Source organism: Lactuca sativa, chromosome 4 (assembly GCF_002870075.4).
Source record: "Lactuca sativa cultivar Salinas chromosome 4, Lsat_Salinas_v11, whole genome shotgun sequence".
Lineage (NCBI taxonomy): Eukaryota > Viridiplantae > Streptophyta > Magnoliopsida > Asterales > Asteraceae > Lactuca > Lactuca sativa.
The window spans coordinates 93,077,668-93,092,434 of NC_056626.2; the positions used below are offsets into that span (position 1 = coordinate 93,077,668).

The 14,767-nt window shown below is 34.6% G+C and overlaps 1 protein-coding gene and 1 long non-coding RNA gene across 2 annotated transcripts; one reads left to right on the plus strand and one right to left on the minus strand.

The window, feature by feature from the left end:
* The first annotated feature begins 1,213 nt into the window (after nucleotides 1-1,213).
* On the plus strand, nucleotides 1,214-11,982 carry LOC111897100 (G-type lectin S-receptor-like serine/threonine-protein kinase RKS1). The gene is made up of 7 exons (XM_023893068.3): nucleotides 1,214-2,694; nucleotides 10,026-10,151; nucleotides 10,259-10,452; nucleotides 10,519-10,729; nucleotides 10,825-11,062; nucleotides 11,153-11,300; nucleotides 11,390-11,982. The coding sequence occupies exons 1-7, from the start codon at nucleotides 1,413-1,415 to the stop codon at nucleotides 11,702-11,704; spliced, it is 2,514 nt and encodes an 837-aa protein (XP_023748836.1). The 5' UTR covers nucleotides 1,214-1,412; the 3' UTR covers nucleotides 11,705-11,982.
* A 1,274-nt stretch (nucleotides 11,983-13,256) lies between these two features.
* On the minus strand, nucleotides 13,257-14,149 carry LOC128133244 (uncharacterized). The gene is made up of 3 exons (XR_008231644.1): nucleotides 13,932-14,149; nucleotides 13,782-13,837; nucleotides 13,257-13,501 (listed from the first exon to the last, which is right to left on the minus strand). It is a non-coding gene; the product is annotated as an uncharacterized LOC128133244 (long non-coding RNA).
* Nucleotides 14,150-14,767: the final 618 nt, after the last annotated feature.

A 14,767-nucleotide genomic window follows, 5' to 3' on the forward strand; every position in this document is an offset into this window, starting at 1 on the left:
TAACAGTGTGAGGTGAGTTTTCCCCACTGTACTTATGGGTCGAAGGCACCAAGGCCAGCCCTTTGGATTATTATCCTAATTACCGTATGATTGAGTATTGTATTGATCTGTTAGATATGTATCTTGGTAGATAGGATGATACTATGCGTAGTGATTTGTAAGATTTGTCTGCTCATTATTGTCTGGTTAATTGTATGATTATCTATTATATGTGTGTCGACACATCGTATATGTGGTTAGGTCGAGGCGGTCCTTCTTTGTGCTGAAGGCCAATAGACCTAGAGCGTCCCGAATAGACTGAAGGCCAGTGGGGCGTACCAGTCAGGCTGAAGGCACGGAGAACGGTCCAGATGGGCTAAAGGCTCGGTGTGGCGTACCAGTCATGTTGAAGGTTCTATGAGCGTACCAGGTAGAATGTAGGCCAGTGGGGGGTTACAGTCAGATTGAACGATCTATATGCATGCTGTTTATTGTTATTATTCTGGTTTTGTGTTGTGTTGGTATTTTGGGGGAACGCACTAAGCTTTGGACTTAAAGTTTTGGGTTATGTTTCAGGTACTTAAAATGATCGCGGGAAGACAAATGTGTGATCGTGCACATCCTCGTGTTTTGTTTATGTATTTTTTAATATAAGAAATAGTTTTGTTTTTACTAATTTTATATAATTATTAAATTACATTTTAATATATTTAATAAATAAAATAAGAGGTAATAATGGATGATAATCCTCGCCTTTAAAAGCCCTAAAAGAGATGAAGGTGAGTATAAAATGACCATGGTAAAAAAAATAAAAAATAAAAAATAAAAAAGTTGGAGGGGATGGGAGGTACCCACGACACGTAATGTTTTAGAGAATCTTCAAAGTGAAATTTTGAGGGTCGAATTATGCAAATATAATATGATTATTTTAACCATTTTCGTGAAGGTTAGTTTAATTGAGTAAAAAGTTAAAACCTTTTAAATACTCCAAACCAAACTTCCCCTCCAAAAGGACTTGGTTGAGTAGTCTTTGAGTTCTGCAGCTAATAATTCATGCACGTGGACCAGTTTTCTACTCCTCTAGCGAGCTGGCTTCTTCCTACCTAAGCCTTGTGGGTCGAATGGGTAAAGCTATTTAGTACTTGGGCTTGGTTTTCCGGATCCAGGATCGTATCAGACTTATTCAAACCATTTAATGCTAAACTACCACTTTAACCAACTTGCCCAACACTTTTCCTAAAAGATGACCTCTTTCTCCAACTTTCTCATGTAATTCTGAAAAAGACTCTAAATAAGACAGAAACAGCTCCTAAGGAGTATTAATCAGCTATACTGAGTGATTTTTTTTTTTCTTTGTTATCACTTGTCAATATTTTGTTTCCTTAGAACCATCAAAGAGACGAAAAACATCTGATGATCACATAAAAGAAAACATGTATCAAGCAAAAAGCATTCTACAGTCATTGTTGATGATCCTTTTTTTCCGATTTAGCATTTCTACCGACTCCATCACACTCACTCAGCCTGTTAAAGATGGTGATGTATTAGTCTCCGGTGGAGAAAGTTTTGCGCTTGGATTCTTTAGCCCCAGAAATTCCAGCAACCGGTATGTGGGTATCTGGTATAACAAGGTGTCGGAGCAAACGGTAGTATGGGTTGCCAATAGAGATCATCCGATCACTAACTCAACAGGTATCCTATCACTTGATGAAACAGGAAACCTCGTATTGCGTGAGAGTACTCAACCCTTTGTGTTCTGGTCGACCAACGTTTCTGGAGTGGAGAATAATAATGATGTTTCCGCTCAGTTGTTGGATTCCGGGAACTTAGTGTTGTTTCAAGGTCAAAACAGAGAGGTTTATTCATGGCAAAGCTTTGATCATCCTTCAAATACTATTCTTCCGGGTTTGAAATTCGGGATAGATAAGAAAACGGGTATGAACAGGATGGCTACGTCTTGGGAATCCAGTGGGAACCCTGGAATCGGGGAGTATTCGTTTAAAATAGAAACTAGTGAGTCAACTCAGTTGTTCCTGTACAAAGGTACGACAGCAGTTTGGCGAGGCGGCTCATGGACGGGTCATGGGTGGAGCGGTGTACCGGAGATGACACAGAACTACTTGTTTAACGTCACTTACACAGACAACAACGATGAGGTAGCACTAGTTTACCTTATACGTAACTCATCAATTTTCTCAAGATTAGTCCTTAACGAGTCTGGGAAAGTTGAGAGGTCAACATGGCATGATGCAGATCGTCGGTGGATTGTGTTCTGGTCGGCTCCAAAAGACGAGTGCGATGGATACAACCATTGTGGTCCTTTTGGCCTTTGTGATCCATACAAGTCCGGAACTTTCGAGTGTGATTGTCTTCCAGGGTATGAGCCTCGGTCACCACAGGATTGGTACCTCAGAGATGCGTCCGGAGGATGTAAGAGAAAGGTCGGGACCGAGGTGTGCAAGGAGGGAGAGGGGTTCGTGGAGTTGGCACGTGTGAAGGTACCCGACACGTCGACAGCACGCGTGAACATGAGCTTGGGATTGGAAGCATGTAAAGGGTTGTGCTTGAGGAATTGCACGTGCATGGGGTATGCGGTTGCTGATATTAGCGGAGGAGGGCGAGGCTGCGTCACTTGGTATGGAGAGATGATTGATACAAGAACGTATTCAGATGGGGGCCAATCTTTCTTTATCAGGGTGGATGCAGAAGAATTAGGTACGCCATCAATTCCTTCTCTAATGCTATTTAATATTTAAGTCCTTTTTTTTTTTTAGCTTTTTCCAAAGATGAAAAAAAATATCTATTCCCGTAATTGATAGGTGTTGTCGATTTTTTTTTCTGGCCAAACATGATATAAAATCGAAAAATAATTCATCACGTCTAATAAAAAAACGAATTCTTTGTCAAATGAGGAACAACCAAGATATCGAGTATAGTAATATTTTTATGAACCATGAATTCTCCTATATGTGAAACTGACAAATTGTTTCCATTAACAAAAACAACATGTGAATTACCAAAATATGGAGTAGATGAGGTGACATTGTCTGTTGAGGAAGTCATATGGAGTAGATGAGGTGACATTGTCTATTGAGGAAGTCATATATGCAGTTGCTCCCGAGTCCACATACCAATTGGGATTTCCCTAAGTGACATGACACTAGGAATGAAAAGCTTGTGCCAAGTTGGAGTCTTGATGGAGTGAGTTTGAAGCATAAGTGGACAAACTTGGACAAGAGGATGCTTAATGTCCATTGGTGCGACAAAGTTGGCAATGGGGAGGACGACACCCCCCACGGCCTCTACCACCACCAGCAGATCCATGAGAGCCACCACGTGAATAATTATAAGATCGAACCCTGTTGTTAGTGGATCGAGATGCGAGATAAAAGTTGCGGGTGGAGTAGTGGTGTCACGGATGGATTGTAAAGATAACTCATGGCTTTCTGCTTGTGATGTAAGATCACGAAAAGTAGGAGATGGTTTATTGGTGCGTATCGCAATAGAGAATATTTCAAACGAATGCCCTAATCCACATAAGAACTAGTGGATTTTATCCATATCTTCAATAGGTTGGCCTATGGTAGCCAATTTATCACAAGTAGACTTGAACTTTCTACCGTATTCTGAGATAATAGAGTTACCTTTTGTCATCTAGCGCAAAGAGTCTCGTAAAGAATGAATTATTTCTACCGAAGAACTATTGTAGGCGGATTCTAGTGAAGTCCAGATCAAGTGAGTTGTGGAGAGGCCAAGCACTTCGGCAGCAGCCTCTTCAGTCAACGAAGAATTAAGAAGGATCACAGCCTTCTGATCAAGATCAAACCAGGATGTAAACACTGTATTCGGAACTAGTTTGTTGTCAACTTCGATTGTTTTGGAAGGTGGAATAGAGGTGTCATCAACGTGGGGCAAAAGCTTTTGATAGGAGAGTAAGTGAAGCATCTGATTCTCCCAGAGAAGATTATTGGTGGAACATAACTTGATGGGAATCATATGAAGTTAAGTGTTCGTTGAAAAATTCCCATCTTGAGAAGTCGACATCGTCTAGGGTTTTGAGAAATAGAAGAAGAAAAATAAAAGGAGGGAAGGATCGGATGGGTTAGGCTGATACCATGTAATACTGAGATTAAGTGAACCACATTCATAATCGTGTGTATGATATTGAATATATACTGGGAAGTTACAATAGTGAGATCCTATAATGTAGGATCTAGAATATACAGATATACATAACATAATAAACAATATATACAATATATATTTATCTAATATTCATTACATAAAAAGCTAAAAACATAACAACGATTTATTACAATTTAAATTTGTCTTTTTCGTGTCGACATCTTTTGAAACCACTCCATTACTTTTCATTCTCAACTTTCACAAGTGCTTCGGTCTCAACATAGCAAAACAAAGTGTCGTTCAAAAAGTCATCACCAATTTTGTTGCGTAAGTCGGTGTTCAAGAGCTTCATCTTCGAAATACATCTTTCTACACTTGCGGTTGCTACAGGTAATATCAAAGTTAACTTTAAAAGCTTATAAACCAAAGGATAAGGCTGATGTTTCCCCGTACTAACCATCAAACGAGAAAGATAAGAAATTCCTTTCAAACTGGTGAAACGCTCATCTTTGATGCAAGGGTGATAAAATATGTCAAGTTATCCTTCAAGGTCTATCATATCTAAATCATCAAAGTCATACTTGTACAACTTACCCAACTTTAACAAGTTTGATTTGTCAAATTGTGCATATGAATCACAAGGGCTTAAAGCATACATGTATTCTAGTAGTTGGGTGGTTGTTTCACTAAATCGATCCTGATATTTTGTAAGTTGCATATTCACCACCATGTTGAAGATTTCAACCTCGAAATGAAATCTATTAGTCTTTGTGGTCTTACGATTTCTCGCACCAACATACAACTCTTCCATATCCAAAGTATCAATATTGCGTGTTAGACAAAAAGAGGATTCCTTTGGCAGCAAACCTTATGTTTCATAAAGATTTCAATGCCTCCATTGTCACTCTAAGCATCGAATGTGCTTCTAAAATGTATAGATATTTTCTTTGAAGTTACTTTGACAATGTACCTATGAGGTGTAAAATCTCATACATCATACATAAGTAAAACATGAACTCATACGATTTAAAATATGATAAGATTCCGGATGCTTGTTGACGCTTTGCAAATGACCCTTCATCCTCTTTCACAAAATCTAACACTACAAGAACATCCGCAAACAACTTCATCAAACTTGTGAGTGTGTTGAAATGTGAACCCCATCTTGTATCTGCCGCTAGAACTAGTGTAGTCTCTTGATTTAACCATTTTTTCGTTTCAAGTTCACTACTACACAAGCCTTTTGCACCATTTCTCTTGCTTGTTCCCATAATAAGTCTTTTCTTTTACACGATGCACAAACAACATTAACCACCAACGGAATTTGCTCAAAAAGTCACTAACACCAACATGCTTCTTTGCTATTACCACAACCACTAACTGCAGTTGGTGTGCAAAGCAATATACATAAAAAGTTGTGTTGTTCTCTTGTAATATCAAAGATTCCAAAACATTGAAGTCCCCTCGCATATTTCTAGCCCCATTGTAACCTTGTCTATCACATGGCTTTTAGCACTTCAATGTAAAGGCCTCTATTTTCCAAGTTAACCGACTTGTCATGACCACGAAACGGTAAACCAGTTTTCAGTGAAAGTCTAACAACAATAATAGAAACATGTAACCGAACTTCATATTTACGGCCATCCGCCTCGGTTTGCCTCCTTAAGAGTACATCAATAGGTTATTTTTCTCCCAATAGAAAATCACATTTTTCTCTTACTTTGTTGTGAAAACTATCAATACTACCCTCATGAGTCTAAAATGCTTTTTTTTATTCCAAGTATCAAAACCTTAGGAAACAAATGCATATCTCCCTCCTTTTTGTCCCATGAGGTCTTCACACACATAACAATATAAATAATATGCTCTATTCTTTTCCACATTAAATTCCAACCAATCAAAATCTTTAAATCATGAAGGAATGAAGCTTCTTAATCTATCACATATTTTCTTTTTTGGAAACTTATGTGACATTATTTGACAAGGCCCTTGAAGCAAATAAGCTCTTCTTAGATCATCTCTTACATGTGATTTATAGCTTGTAATCTTTGGCCTATCTGCCGTGTCCTTTGGAAGATCTTTCAAATCAACACTTTCAATAGATTCATTAGAGCATGGTGTTTGTGGAATTGTATTAACCGAAGGAATTGATTGATTCGTGATTGGTGTTTGGGAAGATCATTCACCACTTTCATTAGGATTCGGTCTTAGTCTTTCTGTAAGGGTAACCTATAATTCAACATTAAGCTAAATAACTACTAATTTCACCAAATCATCCAATAGCTTCAATAAAAGCATACAAAATTGGTCAATAACATCAATAAGTCAATAACATCAATAGAAACATAGCAATTTCAAAAGTTCAAGATAAGTCAATAAATACAATAAGATAGAGAGTTGAGACATAACAATTTATTTCACTAAATCAAGCAATAAGTCAATAACATCAATAGAGACATAACAATTTCAATAATTTAAGATAAAAACATAGCAATTTCGATTTCAACTTAAACAAATTGGTAAAATTTCAACTTGCTTGCTTCATTCTTAGGCTAGGGTTTGGAGATTACTTGGAGTCAAATTGAACAATTGGTAGGAATGAGATTCAAGTTTTGCTAGTGAATCAACAAGACAACATTAGGCAGCCATGAAGCTCATGGAACGGAAGCACGAAGCAACGACTGGTGATCTTTTTTCTGTTGAAGTCGAACATAGTGCCTTTCTCAAGTGTCGATAGTTTTTTATTCTGTTCTTGTTCCTTTCGTCCAATTAATTCAAGTGTCCAAGTAGACCAAGTCCAAACTCCCGATTGGACTATTCTACAAATGCCATTAAGCTTTTTTCTTAGGCTTATTTGCTTTTTTTTTTGGGATAAAATTAATAGGGTTTTTGGACTACTAATTATGAGTTTAAGTTTTAAACTAATTATAACTTTAGGTTGTAAATATATTTTCAGCCTTTGTTGATCCAATAGAGTGACATTTTTTTATGTAGTTGCTAATTTTTTTTTATGTAGTTGTCGGTTTTTTTACGCAGTGGCACAATAGGTAAAAAAGAAAATTTGAAAAAATTATCACTGCATATGCAGAACTAACTAGGTGTTCCCGGTGCCACATCGGGCACCTAATAAAAACCGCCCCTGATGATACGATTTTTGCGGTCAAACGCTCGATTTTAAGTTAAATGAATAATAACAAATGCGTGAATCTCAATGGAAAATGATTGAGGTTATCCATGGAATTTTTGAGAAAAATTATTAGAATTTATTTGATTTACAAAAATAACTAAAGAATTCAATAAAAAAAAATAAAGACAAAAAAATAAAGTCAAAATTATTGTGGAACAAAGGCATATTAAATTATCTTTAAATTGGTAATCAACTAAAAATAAATTCAAAATAATAAAATCTTATTTCCATATTTAAATAAAGTGACATATCTAATAAAAGTTTGCCCTTTCGGAAAAAAAATTCTTACATATATATTATATTAACTTACTTTTTATCTTAGTTCTTAGAGCATCCACGATGCATAGTTCAATGAGAGAGTTAAATAAAGTGACATATCTAATTGACATTCAATGGATTAAACACTATCGTTATCGGATGTCATGTTGGCATTCAATAGATATAGAGTTCAATGACCATTAAATTCTTCATTGGGTAAAAGGAAACCTTTTAACTATTTTAAATATATATTTTATTAAACTCTATTGAGTTCAATGCATTGTAGGAAAATTAATATAGAGTTCTATAGCAAGTAAAATGATGATGTGTCAATCTATTAAATTCTAACAAGTTTAATGCATTGTGGATGCCTAAGTTTTCAAAGTAAAATATTATAATTCTTACTGAATCACGACTATTTTTTTTTTATTTCAAATGAAATAATATAATATCAAAGTTTCTTGTAAATTAGAGAATATTATATATATATATATATATATATATATGGAAATGATCAAATGAGAACACCTAAAAGGTTGAGAACGCGAGAACAAGTATATTCATTTGTGATTCCACATATTCATTTGTGGAGAAATGATAAATTTTTACGTACAATCAACATGAATATGTATTTTCTCTTTAATTGAAATTAAAGGCGCAAAAATTTATCTTTTCTCCACAAATGAATACATGGAATCGCAAATGAATATACTTTGTTCTCGTGTTCTCAACCTTTTTGGTATATATATATATATATATATATATATATATATATATATATATATATATATATCTTATACTATTTATAAAGCATATTAGTCATATCTTGAATTTTAAGAGATACAAGATACAAAGTTTTTTATACAAATCAATTATGCATAACAAAACCATTAATACTTGCCAAAATTTTGAAGACTTGAATTAAGGAAAGTTATTAAAAAATTAATTTAGAGCAAAATAACAATTTTAAAATATTAAATGCATCAATATAAGTTAATTTACATTTCTAAACTAGATACCTATAATAATTAATTTACATCAAATGTATAAATATACAATATAAATTATTATAGGTTCTAATTAAAAATATAGAGATAATATTGAAATTTTAAAATGATAACATATCTAACACGGAAAGGAGTATTTATTTGTGATAGCTGATAGGTCTTTTATGATTAAGAAGGGTTTGTCTTATGTTATATAAAAATCTTTCTTGTGGTCTTACGCTAGCTATTGACTCTTCTCACTCCCTTTCACGAACTTATTTTGAACAAAATTATTTTATTTCAATATCAGTTGAGTCGTTTCTTGTTTTTGACTTGGTAACATCATACATTTTTATTGAAGACCAGGAAAGATATAATGAAATAACTAAAGAGGGGCTAGCGAGAGGCTTTCCTTATACAATCATCAATACATGGGCTTCGACACCATATATCCCATCTAACATATTTAACCCTCCTACCGTGATTAGAGAACCAAAAAAGCATGAAGCACAAAATATCATTAAAAGTAGCGATGTCGTTCATTGTGATTGAATAATCTCTGATAGAACTGAGTGTTGTGCTTATTGTCGATAACTTAGTTCAAGATTGCCTTTTGCTTGATATCTAAAAGCTTTTGTTTCTAGAGATCTTGAAATTGAACAAAAAAATCCATGTAATCTTTACTTCCTATGAGCCGAGTTGATTTATACCCACTTTTTCAAGTTTCTAAATTTCCTCGATAACACTTCAATCTTAGAGAATACATTTTTGTATTGATCCTCCCAACACTGATTGACAACCTAATCCAGTCATGGGTCCACAAACCACGAGCTAAAAAGTTTAAAGAAAAGGAACTGAAATCTTTGAAATTCACATGAAGATGGGAGTGTAGTCTAGTGTGCTAAGCTTTGTCCCAACTATACTAATATGCGTCAACTTATTCCCGTCAGGTTTTAGAGATCAGCCAGACCAAATAGTTGATGAATTTGTTGAAAATTAATATGTAACACCATTTATACGTTATAGTGGCTAAGTATTCCTATTGAATAATGGTGAAATATATAGAAGAGGAGAAAAGAGAAAAGAAATATAGGGTAGAAGAGAGAGGCGATTGATGGAAGGAAGAGAGAGGCCTAAAATTGATCCTCCCACTTGACTTATACCCTTACTTTTCTGTTATAATAAAAAACTTTGATAATCATCAGTTTAAGTGTCTTAAACCTCAAATTTTACACATATTTTATCTTTATTTTTACATATGCCCTCACTCAAATGACGACAATACCCCTTCTTCTGATTTCATAAATTTACAAAAGAAAACGAAACCGTGTATTAGAAATTTATAATTTGGTTTGTCATATTTTCTTTAAAGTCAGTGACCACTATGGATACTTATATAATAGCATCTTTAATATACTACATTGAAAGATAATAATTTCTAACATAAGATTCAAACTTTTCTATATTTAACCGGTTGTTTTATATTTCAGCCAAGTACTCAACAAATAAACCTAAGAGCTCCCATCAAAACCCATTTGTGATCATTGGGTTGCCAGTGATTGCAGCAGGGCTTATCATTTCTATGTTAATCTGTTGTTACATAAGGAAAAAGAAAGGTATGTCTTTGTTGGTTACACTCGTAGCTAGAAGAACAATAAACTTAAAGGAAATGCATCAATACACTAGTTTTTGCTAACACTTAATTGTTTGTTCTTATTAAAAGCCAATCAAAGTAAACGAGAAATCCGATTAGGTTTTAGTGATAGCTTGAAATCCATGGAAGGTTCTTTCATGGAGAAGGATTTTGGAGAAAACGTTGATTTACATGTGTTCGATCTGAGCACAATAGTTGCAGCAACCGATAATTTTTCTTTTTCAAACAAACTAGGAGAAGGTGGCTTTGGCTCAGTTTATAAGGTAATCTCTTCCTTAGGATCATTAATATCTTCATGTAGCTTATGTAACGTTTTAAGAGTTTTTCAGGGTAAGCTACTTAATGGGCAAGAAATAGCTGTCAAAAGATTATCGCAAGGTTCAGGTCAGGGGATGCATGAATTCACGAATGAAGTGACATTGATAGCAAAACTTCAACATAGGAATCTTGTAAGGCTTTTGGGATATTGTTTTCATAAAGAAGAAAAGATGTTAATCTACGAATACTTACCAAACAAAGGCTTGGACTCTTTCATCTTCGGTTTGTTTTGTGACCTACAACTTTTCCATATCCTCGTACGCTTCTTAAGATTTGTACTTTTTCTAAATTTCTCAACCTAATGGTGTTCTATATAGATCAAGAAAAAGGGTGTCTTTTGGATTGGAAAAAACGGTTTTTGATCATTCGGGGAATCGTTCGTGGATTGCTATATCTTCATCAGGATTCTAGGCTTAGGATCATCCACAGAGATCTGAAAGCAAGCAATGTCTTGCTAGATGCAGATTTAAACCCTAAAATTTCAGATTTTGGGATGGCAAAAATATTTGGAAGTGATCAAGACCAAGCTATAACACGTAGAGTTGTTGGAACATAGTATGTTTCCATTTATATAATTAGCACAAATCAGTTTTGTTCAACTTTTCTATCCATAATCCATCTAACATGGATGCAATATAATTGCAGTGGCTATATGTCTCCGGAGTACGCAATGGAAGGTCTTTTCTCAGTGAAATCTGATGTCTATAGTTTTGGAATTCTAGTTTTGGAGATTATCAGTGGAAGGAAAAACAACAGCTACTATCTAGAGAACTCAGTTAATTTGGTCGGACATGTAAGGAACTGATTTTATATTCTTTGTTGCTTGCTTTTTGACAATTCCCAAATTAAAAGAAAGTTCATCATCATTCACATGGTTTTCAGGTTTGGGATTTATGGAAACAAGATAAAGCATTGACAGTTGTCGATTCATCATTAGGAGATGCATATGATGCTCGTGAAATTCTATTATGTATCCATGTTGGGATCCTATGCGTTCAAGAATCGGCAACTGATCGGCCAACGATGACAGATGTAGCATTTATGTTAAGTAATCGTGAGACACAACTCCCTACTCCTAATCAACCAGCATATATCTTTAGACAATTGAATTATGGTACAGATTCAACAACAGCTTCGGCTAGTTGTGGAGATGGGTCAGTCTATGATAGGAGCATCACTACTGTTTATGCTCGGTGATCTTATAATTCATTGAATCAATTACTTTGAACATGAGCTCGATCATGTCCCTTCCTATAAAGTGTCAAGAATCAAGTTGTGCATTTTGTAAGTAGCATTTGGAGATACTTTCAACATTATGTATATGTAATGGGTTGCAACTTATTATTGAGTGATGCAACACTGTAGCTAAAGTTGTTGCATTATCAACTTGTAGGATACATGTAAATAAGCAACTAGCTACTATTACAATCATGTGGTATGTTTGATGAAAGGGTTAGATTTTGGTGTTTGGTTTTCCTTAGTAGTGTAATAATCATGTGGTATGTTTGATGAAATGGTTAGATTTAGGTTTTTGCTTTTGCTTAATTCTTTCAATTCCAAAGACTTGTTTTCTAATTAATTAAGATTATCGGTAACATCGTACGGCTAGAAGTTAAATCTCTAGGATCATCTTCATCAATATAAGGGGTTGTTTGGTTAGCATAATGTTTTGTAAGTAATCAAATTTAACAATGAAATGTGAATATGAATGAACCGACATGAATTAATATCACTTTGGATTGCATATATGATAAATGAATTGGATTGGAAATTAGATCTACTTATTACCCTCAATTAGTTTTTCTATAAATTTCTCTTGTTTTATAAAAACTAATAATATTAACATTTATTGATTTCTTTTATTTGTTAAACTACACATTTATTAACATTTATTTTAATAAAAAAATTACACAACTTCTTGTTACCCAATTCTTTTGGAAACCATTTGCACTACATAAACAAAAACACTACCGGCGACATTATTAACAGCGACACAGGCTTTTAGAGGTGACTCAAGCCAGAGTCGCTGCTAAAAGCCTTTGTCGCCGCTACTAATGTCGTGGTAATGGTCTTGAGGCCGGATCCGCACTAACACCTTTCGGGAAATCTCAACCGTTCGATTGACGATCTAATCCAACGACTGGGGTTCATTTTCACAGAAAGTCAATATCGGCGACAATTTGTCACCGCAAAATGTCGAAATTGTCGCCGCTAATTGTGGAATAAAAAAAGATTGGGTACCCTTCCCTTCCAGAAATTTGTCGCTGTTTCTGGGTGTTGCCGCTAAAGGCATGCACAGATAAAAACACTACAAGAAAAAAGGCCTTTTACGACGCTCATTGCGCGTCATAAATGGCTCAGACGACGCGCAAATGCGTGTCAAGGAAGGCCATGTCATAAAGATAGACGACGCGCATTTGCGCGTCGTCTAGAGACGACGCGCATTTACGACGCGCATTTACGACACGCATTTACGACGCGCGGTTACGACACGCAATGCGTATCAAGGAAGGCCCTGTCATAAAGGAAGATGACACGCATTCGCCTGTCGTAACCTTACGACGCGCGTGTTAATGACACGCAATGCGTATCAAGAAAGCCCCTGTCAAGAAAGGCCATGTCATAAATGAAGATGACACACATTTTTGCGTATCGTAATTTTAAATGTTTTAAAAAAAAATATTATTTATAGATTTACTAATTTTTCATATTAAATAATACATTAGAAATCTCATAATAATAAATAAAATACCATAAATAACAAATATAATTCATTTCACTAATATGTCAAATACAAATAATTATTCCAATAGTGAGTAAATGTTATAAAAAAATGAACTCATTTATATACAATTGCATTAATTATCTAGCTTACTATGTGCCAACAAACTTCTATCTTTTTCCTTCTCTGCATAAACTTCATTAGCAGCATCCTAAAGAACCTCTATCTTTTTCATCAGCAACATCCTCAAAAACTTCTATCTTTTTCCTTCTCTGCATAAACTTCTATCTCACACTCAATGTAGTTTTAAACATCTGCAGGTTTAAAAAATCAACTTTAAGGTTAATTGCCTTGTTAAAGAGAATGACTAGAATAGATTTCCCTTTTTCACAAGGCATGTGCTTGCTTGCACATATATATGGAATCATTCTAACAAAAAAAAATTGTTCATGTCAACTACTCCAAGGACTATTACGTAATTTAACATGAAGAATTTTGTCCAGATGAAAGGATTGACTTTAAACTTTATAAAAATCATTTAAATGAACTTACCTGACCATGAAGCGTGTTGATCCAGGATCTCCTTGCCTTCCTGCTCTGCCACGAAGCTTTGTAAAGCAAGAAATAAATTAAAAAAGTGAGTCTGAAAGTATATGCTAAATTTATGTAAAACCTTAAAACACAATATTGATGCAAAGTTACCTGATTATCAATTCTTCGGGACTCATGCAAAGATGTCCCAATGACATGGAGACCACCAAGTCGTTTGACTTCCAATCCTTCATGAAAGCAATGAATCTCACAGTCCTTTAGAACCGATAAATAGGCAATTGCAATGCAAGGACCCAGGGCCGGTCCAAAGAAATATGTTGCCCGGGGCAATAAGACATAATGATGCCCTAATTATATATTTTCAGAAACTAATATCATAATTCATAAAATTTACCCTAGTTCACTGTTTTTCAATCATAACTCAGAAAAAAAAAACACTAATAATTTTAGAAAGTAAGAAAATTAATATAAAAAATCATAATATTTACCTCAGTACTTTGATAGGTAACAGTGAGAATGCAATGACATGCAATGACATGTAGACTACTGATCCACCTTTAAACAATGCTTTAGGTAACTAGCTATCATCCAGAAAACAACAAAACAGACAAAAATTTACACTAATCCCATCACAAACAAAACCAGCTGCTATTATCACAAATAACAAATATAATATACTCCAGACAGTATTAAAATGTAGCAGCATCCAAACATATTATAAGATGAAAAAGTTAATAAGACGAAGAAGTAAGAAGTTCTGAAATAAAGAGAGAATATTATCTGTAGTGTAATATTCCAAATGGACTTGAAAAGTTCTTGTATCTTGACCATCTACCATTATCAAACCTGTCATTTTTATACCAAATTAAATTCAAAACCAAATTTTAGCTTGACCATCCATCATTATTCCGTCCCCTGAGAATTGGGGACAAAAATAGCCTCAGGGGTATTTTGGGAAAGTTCCAATTTAATTAAGTTTTTGTAAT